This window comes from Podarcis bocagei (assembly GCF_964188305.1).
Source record: "Podarcis bocagei genome assembly, chromosome: 13".
NCBI classification, from domain to species: Eukaryota; Metazoa; Chordata; class Lepidosauria; order Squamata; family Lacertidae; genus Podarcis; species Podarcis bocagei.
Window position 1 is genome coordinate 33,084,435 of NC_138138.1, and position 15,600 is coordinate 33,100,034.

The following is a 15,600-nucleotide window of genomic DNA, read 5'->3' on the forward strand; positions in this document are numbered from 1 at the left end:
CCTCGGGTTAAGAACTTAATTTGTTCTGGAGGTCCATTCTTAACCTGAGACTGTTCTTAACCTGAGGTACCACTTTAGCGAATGGGACCTCCTGCTGCCGCCGTGCGATTTCTGTTCTCATCCTGAAGCAAAGTTCTTAACCCAAGGTACTATTTCTGCGTTAGCGGAATCTGTAACCTGAAGCATCTGTAACCTGAGCTACAACTGTATAAGCAAAAATAAGACAAACACAACCCATTTTACAAACAAGAGGCCACTGACAAAACTAGTGCAACAAGGCTGGTGCACACTTCTGATTACTCTGCACCCAGTGCACTCCCACAGATGGTGTGAAAAGCCGTGTACATGAAACATTAACCACATTATAGATCTACCCTGAACTTCCTCGTGAAAAGCTGCATTTTGATGTTTTTTCCCCTCAGACCAGCTTCAAACTGAAATGAGAAAAAGAATGACACAGCTGCATTTTAAGGCAGTGATGAGTATACAACCAGAGTATGTAACCATAACCACCATTTAATAATTTTCCCAGCAGAATTATAATACAATCTATTATCTTGTCAAGTGCTAAAAATGTACCTTGCATTTTTAATGCAGGGTGTTGTTATTGAAACCATGGTTTTTTTGAGTCCCATAAACCACCAGGAGGGCGAAAGTTCAATCAGTGACACAATTTGATATCCAAGGGTATGTGAACTAACTTGCATATAATGGGAGGGAGACAAAGAAACAGGTCATAATCCAAAAATATTTCATGAACTGCTCACCGCCCACCCCCCTTTTAAACCATATATCAGCCATTTTCATGTTATTTTGAGAGAGAGAAACAACAACAAAAATGTACCTTTTCCTGAGCATTAGAAGTAATTCCAAAGTTCAGTCCCCAGCTACTGAAATGAGAATTGCATTCGACACGCATGGTGCTGTGGCACAAATGAAAGTGAGAGTAGAGAAATCATAAAGCACAACATGACGTGAACATTGACCAGGAAAACTTAAGGATTAGTTACCTATTAACCATCCAGCTATTGTACACGGATCTTTGTTTGCAATAACACCCTCTTGACACACATGAAACTGGTTTGTAACTGAGAAAATATGCTAGCAAAAACCACCTGTCATTATGATGGGTACCTTGTGTTTGAACAGAGAGCTTTCTGGGCCTGTGTGCACATTTGCAAATTGCAGGCACTGTGCTGTGGCTCTCCACATGTTACAGCAGTTCACCTGCCAGGAAAACACTGTCCCTGACCATGCCTGAGGCATGAATGCTTTCTTGTGCCCTCAGAGACTGCCTGGCTTGGGCAGATGCAGCCAACCAGCCCAGGACAAGGAAACCCATAAAGTAGAAGCCAGGACAGCATCAAACAACATTCTAATGTTATCTTCACTAATATATATGTATTTTTATTCACACTTTACCTCAGTGTTAGCGTTTTTGTACACATTATTTGTCTTGAGAACTGCATGGAAAAATTTGGAGCAGTGTGAATTTCAAAGGATGGTTGTGCTGTGTTTTATTTATTTTATTTATTTATGGGGGGAGTGTTTTATTTGCATTTTCTGGTGTTTACGTTGCTGGTTCCCCCTAAACAGCTCCCCTCCATTTAAAAAAGGAAGTGTTTCTTTAAAAGGAGGTTTTCTCTTTGCTTGCTTCCTGCCCCACTCCCTGTGATAGAAAGGCAGAGATTAGTTGGACGGGGGCTTTGAGGGGGGCTGCTTCTGTGCCACAATAGGAAAATGGAAGGTGGGAAATTTAACTGGCCACCTTATGATAAAATGGGAGGTTGGGTCATTGTGCCTAAATTGCTACCTATCCTAAAACTTTTACCTCAGATGCCGGTATACCCAAATGGGTGAGTTCTGCATTATACCAAGCCCCAAAAGTGATTGTGTAATTGTGGGGTGAGAATGGGGGGGGGGGGGAGCTTGTCAGTAAACAGTGCAAGCAAATGTGTGTCTACCCACACACTACCCACACTATTTTGGTCATCGCTGCTGGAGAGGCGTGTGTGGCAAAACTGTCATTGCCCTATTGCAATAAACAAAGGCAGGAAACTATTGGATCGTTCGATGGCTCGTAGCATCCAACCATTAAGTTCAGCAAGTTGTCCCTCTACCGTGAAGATGGTGTGCATCTTTCCAATGCAGGAAATGATGTTTGGCTGGGTGATATAATTGATGGCATTAGGAATTTGTTGCAGGTGTGAGGGTATTGGCCGCAAGCCTTTTGGCTCGAGTGGCGGTTAAGCATTGGAATATTTCTGAAGAAGGGAAGAGGGGAGGTAGCGCCATCACCTGCCCCGCATATTGAAGGGTATTCCGTTAAAGGATTCTGGGGGGCGTGGCCCTGTCTGAAGCCTAGGGAGCTTAGGGCCTTAGGAACAACCCCTATCAGTGACCCCCGGGGGAGCTCCTAATTGATGTGCATCAGCAGGACTCCCCCTACTGGTGGTTAACCCTTGCTGGACTCCTTGCAGATGGGCTGGAGTCAGATATAGTCAGTTAGATCCAATGCCTAAACCAATATAGCTCATCATCTGTAACCAATAAAGTTGTTGCCTTTTTTAGCCCAGTAAATACTTAAATACTTGTATCTTTATTCATCTGTGGGGGGCGGGGTGGGACCTTGCCACACAATGAGGAGGAGGGGGAGCTTGTCAGCAAACAGTGCAAGCAACTATGTGTCCATCCACAAGTAAGCAGTACTGAATTCAATGGGGCTTACTCCCAGGAAAGTCAGGGATTCCCACGCAGTGACAGGTCAATGTTGCCATCCTTCATTCCATGTTTGCAGACATCTTTGTAATGTAGAGTTGGTCTGTCAATGGACCTGGTGCCTGAAGCCAGCTCGCCCCAGAGCACATCCTTAGAGATACAGTGGTACCTCGGGTTACATACACTTAAGGTTGCATACGCTTCAGGTAACAGACTCCGCTACCCCAGAAATAGTACCTCGGGTTAAGAACTTTGCTTCAGGATGAGAACAGAAATCATGCTTTGGCGGCTCAGCAGCAGTGGGAGACCCCATTAGCTAAAGTGGTGCTTCAGGTTAAGAACAGTTTCAGCTTAAGAACGGACCTCTGGAACGAATTAAGTACTTAACCTGTGGTACCACTGTACTGCCATTTCCATTTTGTGGACATGACCAAGCCAGCATGGATGTCACTATTTTATATGTGATTGGCAAAGGTACAGAGGCATATAAACTGCAGGTCCGTATTAAGTGTACTGCTTCTGTTTCAAACTTTCATGCAAATTAGGAATAGGGAATGGTGTGCTACGCACAAAGCATCTCATTCTGAAGCGTAGGAAATGCTGTGTGAGCAGCAGAAACCTCTGTCCGGTTTGCACAAAGAGGAACTGCTGCTATATTTGTAATGATACTTCTGCTGGGGCTCTGCCTTTGCTGTGAGTATATTAAGGATTAACAGGGAATCCATTTAAAGTGGAGTGATTTATAATATAATATAAAGAATCATGTTAGTTTATCTAGCCAATTGGTGCTTGGAGCATTTTGAAAACTGCAATTATATAATAGTCGGGATTATAATGAAAAAAGAACCACTCTTACAGAGTTGCTAAATTCCTTTCCCATTGTTGTCAGTCAGCCAAGGACTTGGATACAAAAAGCAATTGCTGGAAAATTGTGAGTGGAGATTCCAAAAGTGCTACTGTAGTGAGGAGGTATTTAACAAAGAATGGGGAAAGTTTATAATTTATTTGAAAAGCTATTGTAAACAACTACATACATTGGTAGGATTGACAGAAAACTTGTGGTAACAATTTGAACTATGGATTGACAAAGGATTTATAAAAATAGAGTTATGATAGAGTTGCAGAGGGGGGAATCATTACACTAAGATTCACAGTGCGGGGAGGGAAGTCAGAAGGGATTGTATGTTTATGTTTTTAATTCATTTGTTTATGTAAAATAGAAAATACAAAAATAAAAATTATTTTAAAAAGTGCTACTGTAGAAATGGGATTTTGACTCTCCTCTCTTTGATCAAACACTCCAGTGTCATATTCCAAACTACCCCAAATGTTCATATTAATTTTAGTGCATAGTAATGGGAAATAATAATGGGAAAATAAATGATATCACAGTATTTTTGCATCATATATTGAGTTGTGATTTCAGAGTAATGTAAGTCTTTATTTGAGGTGCAAATCTAAGTATTCTCAAGGATTCATGCATCTGAATGACACTGCTGCCTTTCAAAGAGGTCAAAATCAGTATTTCCTTGCTACTAAAAGCTTATTACAGTATGTTCACTTTTAAAGGTATTCATCTCACAAGGCAAGAGACTTGTCCCACCCCAGGTAAGTGTTGCTCTCATTGTGGGAGGTGTTGCCCTTTTTGCAAAAAAAAAAATCTTGCTTTTTCCACCTCACTGCTATTTCCACACCACTTCTTTGCCATTATTATCCTGTTAATATAGGTGTGGGAAGTTTGGGAAATGGGTGATACCTCCTTAAAAGGGTAACATGTGACTTGGACCCTAGACAGACAGGAAAAACAGCTTTAGTTTTGTAAGGATTGTTTTTTTGGTGTGCAAATAGCTCATCCAGTAGAAATATATTTAAAGGGCCTTCCCTCTGTGTAGATATTTAAAGGCAGCTAAGAACCAAACTAGATGTACACATGTTTAACAGACTGGCACACTTCTAGTTTAGGCTAGAGGGGCTTGTTTATGAGCAGAATTATGTGCAGTGGTGTAGCATGGTGGGGCACATGGGTGGTTGCCCCAGGCACAAAATTGTTAAGGGCATAAAATTCCAACACCTGGTGCTGCTTCAATACAGCTGTGTGCTTCTATCACTGGGCTCCATTGAAAACGGCTTCTCCATGCGAACCAGAAGTGACCTCTGCTGAAAATGGAATGACTCTTCTTATCTCTGTGGCTGCGATCTCCTGGGTGATGTGGATGCCATTAGGCGGATGAATGCACAGGTGTACTCCATCTATTTCCATCCCTCTACATGGCCCTGGGCACTGGCAACCCATGCTATGCCACTGACTATGTGAACCTCTAACAGAGTGGAATCTGAATATATTATCTATCTAGGTTTTTGTGGAGCACAGTCCAGTTCATCAAGCACATGCAGTACATACTGCTATTGTCCTTCTGGCTTGCACTCTTTATAAAGATTTGAGGAGTGTGGTTATCACTCCTCTATTATTGACCATTCCTGGTCACCCAACCACTGTTACAGTGTCCTTTCTCTTGGCAGACCAAGATAAGCAGGTAACAGCAAAGATTGCAAGGTTTTTAGCTGGGGCAATTAGAATAAGATCCATTATTTGACTATTTACTTTTATGCTCTGTATACCACATTTTGTTTGTTTTATTCTGATGGCTGGTAGCTGATGCAAATAAAGATTCATTCATTCATGCTGCTGATGGCAGTGCAGGAGGTTATTAGAAACATGTGACTAGTTAGTATTGATTAATAAGAACTCTTGCACCATAGCTATATAGATGAATGCCAATATACTATTAGAGGAGTGCTAGTAATATCAGTTGTGTCCTAATTCAATGTACACAATCATACTCATGTTGCATGATTTTTTTTAAAAAAAAACCTAACGTATTCATCTCACAAAGCAACAGACTTGTCGCACCCCAGGTAAGTGTTGCTCCCATTGTGGAACACAGGGAGAAGGAGTTTACCCTTCTGCCCCATCATGGTCCCAATATCACTTAGCAGCTGCTGCTATTTGCATTAGAAGCTAGTTTCCATTTTGTACAAACGGGAACTTTCTTCCTGATGCAAATAGCAGCTCCAGAGGTATGTTTGGGAAGAGAACAATGAGAGGAGCTGCTCACCACAGTACAAATCCTGACTGGAGTCCCCATTGATTGGAATTTTGCAATTTCAAAACAATATGCTATATTATGTTCAACAATATCATGAGTTGTCAGGACAAAATATACACTGTCTTTAATGGAATCCTGGCACAGGAAATGGACTGAAAATTATAAACTAGTCAAATGCTACACAAACTTTCATATTTGTATGCAATTAAGTGGGTTGTTTTCTCATTTCTACAGGTACTCTTACCAAACCAAACATATTTCTGGAAACCTCACCCAGTGATGAAGCAGATGAAGTTTTGGTTAAGTGTCAAATACCACCAGTCTCTCCTTTTACCAGAATTATTCTCTGTGAAGACGGGGTAGAAATCAAAAGTCAGAAGCAAAAGAATGCAATATTTTTATATAAATTTTCTTATAAAATATCAAGAGCAAGTACAAGACAGCTTTCTTGCATGTACCAGAACAAGGATAAAAACAACCAGGTGAATAATTCCTCTCCAAGTGATGCCAAGAACCTTTATGTTTCAGGTAAGAAAACTACAAATGAAATAGTTTTTATAGAAAACTGTAACTTTCTTGGTGAATCAAGAATGGAAATTTTCTATTGTGATACATTAATGCTACCCAAAATGCTTTATTTCCTTCAGGTTTCAACTACTTTGATTGCTGCTGATTCCTCCTCATTTTTTATTTATTTTTTTTAGAAAGGGGGACTTGGAGAACAGACTTCAATGAAGATGCAGGTAATTATGCTAATTAGGCACTCGGCAATCCTAGCTCCTTATTAGAAGGAATGATTGTAACAAGTGGGAAGCCACAGCAAAGTATCTAAGGTAAACCTCACCCCTAACATTAGGCTTATAATGCTGTTAAGGGCTTGTGAGTAGGGAAATTACACCTTTGTGTTTTTCATCCTTCAGAATGCTTAGGTTCAGGGGCAACAGCCCCTCCCCACTACCTGCAGCCCTGCTTTTACTGCTGTTTATGTGGGAATAGTTTCTGCTAGTCATCCCACCATAATTCTCCCTACAGGATACTTTAAAGTGTTAGGGGCTCAAGAGGCTTTGACAGCCTCATGGTCCTGGAAGCCAATAAATAGACTCAGTTCTCATTTCATGTTTTATAAAAAAATATACCCACTTCCGCATACCTGGGAAGTCCCAGAGTGCACTGAAGCCATTACTTTAAATGTGGATGACCCTGTTTCACTTTCAAAATGTGTAGAATCATGAAGTTTGAAGTTCAAATACAAAACAATGACAATGATAATACTTTAACAAGCCGAGTAGGAAATGAGTCCATTCTTAACCTCAAATAAAGTGGCTCTAGTAATAGATAAACACATATACCCTACAAACAATATCCAACAAGTCCACAGGTCACATACACGTTAGAGCTGCCTATTGTAAATCTTACATAAGCACATAAGATGGATTTCACCAGCTGTTTAGCTGAAAGCCTTGTTAGTTACTGGGTGTGTGGCATGTCGTGATACCGTTGAGCAAAGGTGAAGAAAATAAAAGTTCTGAAGGAACCTTTGAGAACCGTATATCTGAAAGATGGGTGGTGAAAAGGGGAAGTTACTGGAAAGTCTTACACCACTACAAAAGACAAAGTGTTTTTAGAAGCAGAGATTTAAATATACTGGTAAACTATAAGAGAGTGGCACAGCTAAATCTGTCATACGGGTATAAATTAGCCTTCCCTAACCTGATAGCCTTCAGAAGATGTTGGACGAAAGCTCCCATCATCAGTGAAATTAACCTGGCACCATCATTAACATCCATTTGTTTTGGGGATAGAACTATTCCCCCAGGTATTTGATAGAGTCTTATGATTTTGCTGTTTATTGATTGTATATGTGTGTGCTGCTTAAGTTCTTGCTTATGTTTTATTGGGTCTATGGCTTATTGAATTTTCAGTAAATGGGGTAAACATTTGGACTGGATCAAGAGTAATTTAGTTGCACATCCCATTGAAACTAGTGAGACTAATAATAACTGTCACAGGGATTTCAATGGGAAATAAGTGTGACTAATGCACAATCCTATTAATGTCTACTGAGACGTGTCATTAATTTATTGAGGTTTACTTCTAGGTAAGTAGGTATAGGAATGCAAACTAAATTAGTCGGCAACTAACCATTATGTTCAGTACCTCCTGAGCAGAAAGCACAAAGGGCATATCTTTCCTCCAGCTGCTCTAAATGATATTGTAATAAATGTGAATCATTTATAACACCTTGGCTGATCTTCAAATAGGCAGTAACTCCTATGTTGTTATACCTCTGCAAGCACCATAGAAATGGAGTGAATTCTCAGCTACAGCAGAAGTGGTAATAAATGCAATTACATCTTTCACATTTATCCAGTTATCCACTTTTATCCAATTCACAGGTGCCTCAAATAATGCAGATTCCTTAGGTAAGTGAGTTTTTACTCTAAAACCCAAATGCCACAGGACTCTTGCTGTAAGCTTTCTTTGGCTATTGGATGAATTGATGTTCCATCACTGGGTGAAGATGCAAAAGTCCCATGAATCACAGAGCCCAACAGGCACTGCTATCTATTCCAGGGCTCCTGAAAGCCACTGAGAAGTCCCTATGCCGAATCCCTTATGCAATGATACTCTAGCAGGAAGAATAGGAAGGGATGATTCTCATCTCAAAAGGAAATAAATTATATAGGTCATTTTGAAGCCATAGATTATACAGTCATACCTTGAGTTGAATGTGCTTCGGGTTGAGCGCGTTCGAGTTGCGCTCCGCGGCAACCCGGAAGTAATAGAGCGTGTTACTTCCAAGTTTTGCCGCTCGCGCATGCGCAGATGCTCAAAATTATGTCATGCGCATGCATGGAAGTGGCCAAACGCAACCCGTGCAAGTGCAGACGCGTCGTCGCATCTTGCGTTCCGTTTGGGATGTGAACGGGGCTCCAGAACGGATCCCGGTCGCATCCCGAGGTACCACTGTAAAACCTAAGTGATCAGAGACTGGAAGATTGGTTGGTTGACATACTGTTTCTTATAAATTTGTAAAAGGCAATACAAATTGAAAAGTAAAAAAAAGAGAGAATTTTTGTATAACCCATTTGCTTTCAATTCACAGGTTTTGAAATTTCCTTAGGTAAGTAGTTTTTAATCTATTCTAGGGTTGAATGTGGCCATATGCCCTTTGAGGCAACTTTTTGAGGGTCACATGCCATTGGTGGGTGAAACCAGAAGCAAAAGTGGGCAGAACAACCCTTTGGATTTTATCTTTCTATGTACACACACCTGACTCTACAACCAAGGCAGACAAGAATCACTCAAGAGGATGCAAAGCAAGGCTGGTGAGGGTTGTGGCCTGGGGACACCCCTAGGGCTAGACATTTAGCACTTGCACCTGAGGTTTCCCCAACCCAAAGCCTAGTACATCTATTACTTGTTACCAGACTCTTGCTTGCAAACCTCCTTGTTGATCCCATGAGTTGCTCTGTTGTAAGTTCCACAGCAGCAGACACACTGTATCATAAGCATGTTTCAGTGGGCATGTCTGAAATCACAATGATCAAACTGTGGGTACTCCATGCCACATTTCAGAAATCTGGGCAAATCAGCTTCTTGTGAACTGCCCTGAGGTCTTTCGATGAAGGGAAGTATATAAATCTAACAAATGAAAATAAAAACTGTTCTTTTTAGCAATTCAGACTTTCAGGATAAAAAAAATTCCTTCCAGTAGCACCTTAAAGACCAACTAAGTTAGTTCTTGGTATGAGCTTTCATGTGCATGCACACTTCTTCAGATACATATCTGAAGAAGTGTGCATGCGCACAAAAGCTCATACCAAGAACTAACTTAGTTGGTCTTTAAGGTGCTACTGGAAGGAATTTTTTTTATTTTGACTATGGCAGACCAACACGGCTACCTATCTACTACCAGACTTTCAGGGTTTACTATCATTGAATGTTGCTTGACATCTGAAGGCAGCCCTGTTTAGGGAAGCTTTTAATGTTTGATGTATCATTGTATTTTAATATTCTTTTGGAAGCCGCCCAGAGTGGCTAGGGAAACCCAGCCAGATGGGCGGGGTATAAATAAATTATTATTATTATTATTATTATTATTATTATTATTATTATTATTATTATTATTATTATTATGTATCCACCTTTACTATGCATGCACCATTGTATAACACATTTCCTTTTGCTGTCTTAGCTTTTCCATCCTTTTGAATAAAGTGGGTTGATGCATGCATTTCTTTTCCTGCCCTTAGCATTAGGATTTGGAATTACAACTGCTTCCATCTTTATCTGTGCTGCACTGTTTTATGTTCTGGAGAAACGAGGTAATGTTCAAGCAAAATATAGCAATCATAATTAAAACTAACTACTAAAATAAAATAGGGATGCGGGTGGCACTGTGGTCTAAAGCACAGAGCCTAGGGCTTGCCGATCAGAAGGTCGGCGTTCAAATTCCCATGACGGGGTGAGCTCCCATCGTTCAGTCCCAGCTCCTGCCAACCTAGCAGTTTGAAAGCATGTCAAAGTGCAAGTAGATAAATAGGTACAGCTCTAGCGGGAAGGTAAATGGTGTTTCCATGCACTGCTCTGGTTCGCCAGAAGCGGCTTAGTCATGCTGGCCGCATGACCTGGAAGCTGTACACCGGCTCCCTCAGCCAATAAAGCGAGATGAGTGCTGCAACCCCAGAGTTGGCCACGACTGGACCTAATGGTCAGGGATCCCTTTACCTTACTAAAATAAATTGTCTGCAATCCTGCCTTGCTAGGATTTATGTTACAACCAACTTACTTCAGTATAGTCTTATTGCACAGTCTGTTTCTCTGACAGTGGTGGATGTGCATGATGCCTCTGTCTTCACACTGTGCTCACATTCATCTTATCGGTTGATTGCTCCTGGATGGGCAACATATGCATAATAATTGCTGTCTGCATGTCCACTCCAGCAATCACACTGTAAGGTGTGTGCACATATAATGAACAAATGTCATGTTGAAGGAATGAGCGCTACTGTCCCTGATATTGGAGGAACAAGTGGGATGATGTCCCAGGGCGGGGCAAGTTTTGAATAGCTGTCCAGAACTTTCCCCATTTATGTCTGCCACCTTATGGTTCAATGTGTCTTATAATTGTGGTGTTATGTCATAGCAGCTATGAAGAGATTGATCTAAGATGATCCAATGTGCACTGTATCTCTCTCTCAGGTATAATCCAATGGAGAGCAACCAGGTAGGTGTGATGAGACTTTAATAATTATGCCTTCAATTCAGTAAAGTGTGATTCTATATGCAGGAAATATAGTAAAGCACCTTTGTTCTTCAGAACAGCATATTCTGGGCAACAATTTCTTTTCTGGATATCGGACATGCCTAAACTTGTTTCATATCGTAACTGGAACTAATGCTTTCATATCTTCTCCTGGGTTAAATAGAAATTACTCATTTGCAAGCAGAGACAACTTCTTCTATTCCTCACAGTAATAAAAATAAAAAAATTCCTTCCAGTAGCACCTTAAAGACCAACTAAGTTAGTTCTTGGTATGAGCTTTCGTGTGCATGCACACTTCTTCAGATCTTCTTCAGATCTTCAGTTTCTTTCTACTCTTTAATACTTGTTTTGTGAGTACAACACCCATAGGTAGATTTAGGGAAGTGTGGGAAGCTGATTCTCCATGCGAAGAGAGAGAATTTGGCTTTAAATGAAGTTGCCTGCTGGAATGTAATTGCAGACATATAATGTCTGTGTTTTTGTTGTAAACGACCCTGAGATCTGCAGATGAAGGACAGCATACAAACTTAATAAAAAATAGAACCCATGCTAATCTTTGACTTTAGTTTAATAGCTTGAGATGTATATTAATGTATTTCATAAAATTTATATACTGCCTGATTATAGAAAAACCTCAAAGCAGTTTACAAAAGAGATAAAACAATAAAATTTACAACAATAATTTAAAGTATACAAAAAGTTAAAACAGTAATACAGGTAAAGTGACCCCTGACCATTAGGCCAACTCTGGGGTTGCGACGCTCATCTTGCTTTATTGGCTGAGGGAGCCGGCGTACAGCTTCCAGGTCATGTGGCAAGCATGACAAAGCCGCTTCTGGCGAACCAGAGCAGCGCACGGAAATGCCGTTTACCTCCCCACTGGAGCGGTACCTATTTATCTACTAGCACTTTGATGTGCTTTCGAACTGCTAGGTTGGCAAGAGCAGGGACCAAGCAATGGGAGCTCACCCTGTTGCGGGGATTTGAACCACCAACCTTCTGATCGGCAAGCCCTAGGCTCTGTGGTTTAACCCATAGCGCCACCCGCATCCCTAAAACAGTAATAGATTGAAGCTAATTAAAACTCACAGCAACTCTCTAAACTTTCTATGTATGTCTACATACACATTTGAAACTAGAGAACTTTTCTCTGCCCTTCCAGCTTTATATATCTCACACATCTTTGCTTTCCACAGACATCCAGAAAGAGAAAACCAAACACGTAAGGATATGCTTTATCATCGCTCTCTTTCTCTTCCTGTATTGTCTAGATTGAAGCATGTAGTCAAGTGATGTGAGATCTGTGGCTTGCTCGCAAGCAAGCAAGCAAGCCAGCTGAATCTACTGTGCATTTCCCTTATGTCCTCATGTTGCAAAGGCAAGCATGAACGGGCAGAATTGTGTGGTAGGGAGCTGTGGCCCTCCAGATGTTGCTCTCTGATCATTGTCCATGCTGAACTGGATTGATGCAAGCTGGTGTTCAACCATGTCAGGAGAGCCAAAATTTGCCCTAATAAGCTTGTGAGCCCTCCTTCCCACTACCACTTCCCTCTCTCATAAGAAAAAGGAGTTAACATGCAATGGGAAAGAGCATGACTCCTATATTTGATATGCCCACCCCTTCCAGTGCGGCCAGTACATGCCAAATTGAAGAGGGCCTGCTCTTTAAAATCCAAACATGGGTTCTTGCATGGTAGAGCATCCTTCCTTGAATTAGTGTCCCATCACTGGTACTCCTGTATCCCTATTATCTCTGTTACAATCTAGGCTGAGGGGGAAATGAGATTAGAGACCACTGTTTGCCCACCTGTGATTTAAATTGGGCAGGGTCAAAGATTATGTTTTATAGTTTTCATCCTAACTATTACTGCTATCCCCAATATTGCTTTTCTCCCCAGGACAACCAGTTGGTTCATTGAATGATGAATCAGAGCAGAATCCCTTGCATGTTTACTCAGACATAAGCCTCAGTCCGGTCAGTGGGATTTACTGCCAGGTGAGTATGCATAATGTTGCAGTCTTGGTGAAATGCAGAGCAATTCTCATCAGACCGATCCCCCAAACCTATAACAGTATTTTTCAGACCATTTGATACATCGTGGGTACTTCCATATGTTTCCATCTCTTTTAGGTCCAAACTGGATTTGACTGAGCAGCTGCATTTGTTTATGACATACACATTCACATAGAAACGGTGGATGTTTAATTTTTACAACTCTTGTGAATTTAGGTTGTGATCCTGTGTGCACTTACCTGTTGTCCATCCCCACTTGGAACATGTATAGGATTGCATTCCAAATCTGCATGCTGGCATGCTCCTGTCTGCTGGTGGTGGTTTACCTCTCACTGGTTACTCCTCCTGTATGTCTCCCCCAACCCCAACTCACACACACCATTTGATGTGTTTCATGGTTTTCAAAGAGGAGAGCACCAATATAATCTGGCACTTTTTCCTCCCAAGGCAGAGGCACCCAAAGGAATTTTGCATCCAGCCTATAGCCATGTAAGCTTTAAGAAGAGACAGGAAACTCATCCTGCTCTGGGAAGGTTCTATGAGGTCAGTATATACTCAGAGCATTCATCTTGTATCTATATGTATGCATTTTTAACCCAATTTATTTTTGAATAACTGTGTGTTGATCTCGGAAAGATCTGTATGCAATGCTTTGCAGGTATTGCAGAGCCTGGCCTTTATCTGCCCCACACCTGATGTTATATATGATGTCAGGTGTAGGGCATATGGGGAGGACTTGGGGGCCTAATAGGCCCATGGACAAGAGATTTGCTAACCCTGTTATATCCTATTGTGAACATCTCTAATTGAGTCAGTGCAAAGTTGGTGTGTGGGAATCACATGCTGATGTTTTATCCACATGCCTGAGATTTCATTTATTCATATGAAATATGTATTACAGAGTTTCATTTTGTGTTTTTGTTTTCTGCTTTGCTTCCTAGGAAGAAGTATGATTTCCAGATGTGGGGCTTAAATAATACAAACTACTCCAAAACCTAAATCTCATCATCCTGAAAAGTATTCTCATTTCTACTGCATGGAAGATTCTGCATGTTGAACTTAGGCATGCAAAGATTACCAATTCTTTACAGCAGATTCTGTGAGGCTTCTCACAGTTTTTGAATTTTTCATGTTGTTCTTTATACAGAATCATTATGTTAACCAGAAACTTTATATGTTCCCAGGAAGGAGAGGCCCACAGACATAAACTACAGACATATGCTGTTAATTAAGAGTAAGGGGTTTGTCATAACCTTAAGTAATATGACTCTTCAATTAAAATTATTTTGATTTGGGCTTGTTGGTGTGTTTCTTCAAAAAAATTGAGTGCTCAAGCTCCACCTACCCCCCTCACCCTACCTCCACATAGAATAACCAGACAGGACAACATATCTGGGGGCAAATAAGGCCATGACTTTATTGATTACAGATGTAGAGGTTTGGTGTAGGCATTGAGTATAACTGTTGACTTCCAGCCCAGGAGGGGCTATGAGGTAGGTGAAAACCAAAAAACGGGAGACAATTGGCCTGGTAGGAGAATTCCTGCCCAACTTCAAAAACAGAAACCAACAATATCCAAGTACCAAACAAGCTTAATCATGGTGAGGAGGTAAATCTGGTGGTCCATCCCCCCCCCCCAGGAATGTCCTGCTTCCAAGCCTGCTTGCGATTGTCTGAATTTTCGGGCAGGCTTGGATTCCAACCAGTGGAGAGAGCCAATAGGCTTCTCCACAAGCAGGAGACTACTGTTAGAGGTATCCATCAGTCAATCTCATTGGGGGCAGCAGAGCCATCCTGCAAAGCCACCGCTTACCAGTTCAAGGGCTCGGGTGCTGTTCTACCTCATAATCAGCTAGTACAACTTTGGCTGTGCTCACATTTCCATTATACCTGCTCTAAAGAACCTTTTGGTGGTGGCACAATGAGACATATCTCAAGTAGGAAAGCCCATAAGAAGTTGACATTGTGTGCTCTTGACAGATGCCATTTCTCAATCTCAGGATCTAAGAGTAAATGTAGTTGTTTATGTGAAATGCTGAGGACGTTGGGACTCGGAGCAAGATGGCGGGGTGGGAGCAGGAATGAGAGTCCAGAAGCCAGGGGTCCGAGGGTCAGGAAGCAAGGAGTTACGAAGTCAGGGGTTGGAGGGTCGAGAAGCAAGGAGTCACAAAGTCAAAGGTCTGAGGATCAAGAAGCAGGGAGTCAGGAAGCTGGGGTCCGGGGATCAGGAAGCAAGAAGCCCAAGCCAGGAAACGTGTTGCTGTGGGAAAGAGCCGAAGGGAAATGCTGACCTTATATCCCTTCCTGGCTCTTGCCACCAGGTGCAGTGAGTTACCAAGCGGCCTCACCTGTGCGGCCGCACATTCCTCTCCAGAACAAACTTAGGAAGGCCCCAGTCCTGCAAAGTCCTACTGGTCACAGGGCCTGGCTTCTGTACGCACTCCTGACAATGTAACATGAACCCGACCACATAGGAATCCCTTGCAGATGAC

The 15,600-nt window shown here is 41.6% G+C and overlaps 3 protein-coding genes across 8 annotated transcripts in view; 2 read left to right on the forward strand and 1 right to left on the reverse strand.

Annotated features, from left to right (window-relative positions):
• LOC308570564 (E3 ubiquitin-protein ligase TRIM39-like) overlaps positions 1 to 999 on the reverse strand; it is a 121,687-nt gene extending 120,688 nt beyond the window's left edge. For 5 of the 6 annotated variants that reach the window (XM_081165476.1, XM_081165475.1, XM_081165472.1 and 2 more), the window contains exon 1: positions 845 to 999. The gene's annotated coding sequence lies outside the window, so the exon portion shown is untranslated. The remainder of the gene's footprint in view (positions 1 to 844) is intronic. The other variant, XM_081165473.1, reaches the window with a different exon arrangement.
• LOC308570493 (butyrophilin subfamily 2 member A2-like) overlaps positions 1 to 15,600 on the forward strand; it is a 97,920-nt gene that overhangs the window by 63,580 nt on the left and 18,740 nt on the right. The gene's annotated exons all lie outside the window — the stretch shown is intronic.
• On the forward strand, positions 3,076 to 14,403 carry LOC308570584 (uncharacterized protein). The gene is made up of 12 exons (XM_081165503.1): positions 3,076 to 3,411; positions 4,288 to 4,326; positions 6,060 to 6,353; positions 6,530 to 6,568; positions 8,222 to 8,248; positions 8,932 to 8,949; positions 10,082 to 10,153; positions 11,031 to 11,055; positions 12,291 to 12,316; positions 12,993 to 13,090; positions 13,556 to 13,651; positions 14,050 to 14,403. Exons 1-12 carry the CDS (start codon positions 3,381 to 3,383, stop codon positions 14,059 to 14,061), a joined length of 777 nt encoding a protein of 258 aa, XP_081021629.1. The 5' UTR covers positions 3,076 to 3,380; the 3' UTR covers positions 14,062 to 14,403.

Bases quoted from the DNA above. Each gene is read 5' to 3' on its own strand.
- LOC308570584 (XM_081165503.1), top strand. From the start codon at position 3,381: ATGATACTTCTGCTGGGGCTCTGCCTTTGCT. The intron at 4,327-6,059 runs GTAAGTGTTGCT...TCATTTCTACAG, and splicing joins AGAGACTTGTCCCACCCCAG to GTACTCTTACCAAACCAAAC. The intron at 11,056-12,290 runs GTAGGTGTGATG...TGCTTTCCACAG, and splicing joins ATCCAATGGAGAGCAACCAG to ACATCCAGAAAGAGAAAACC.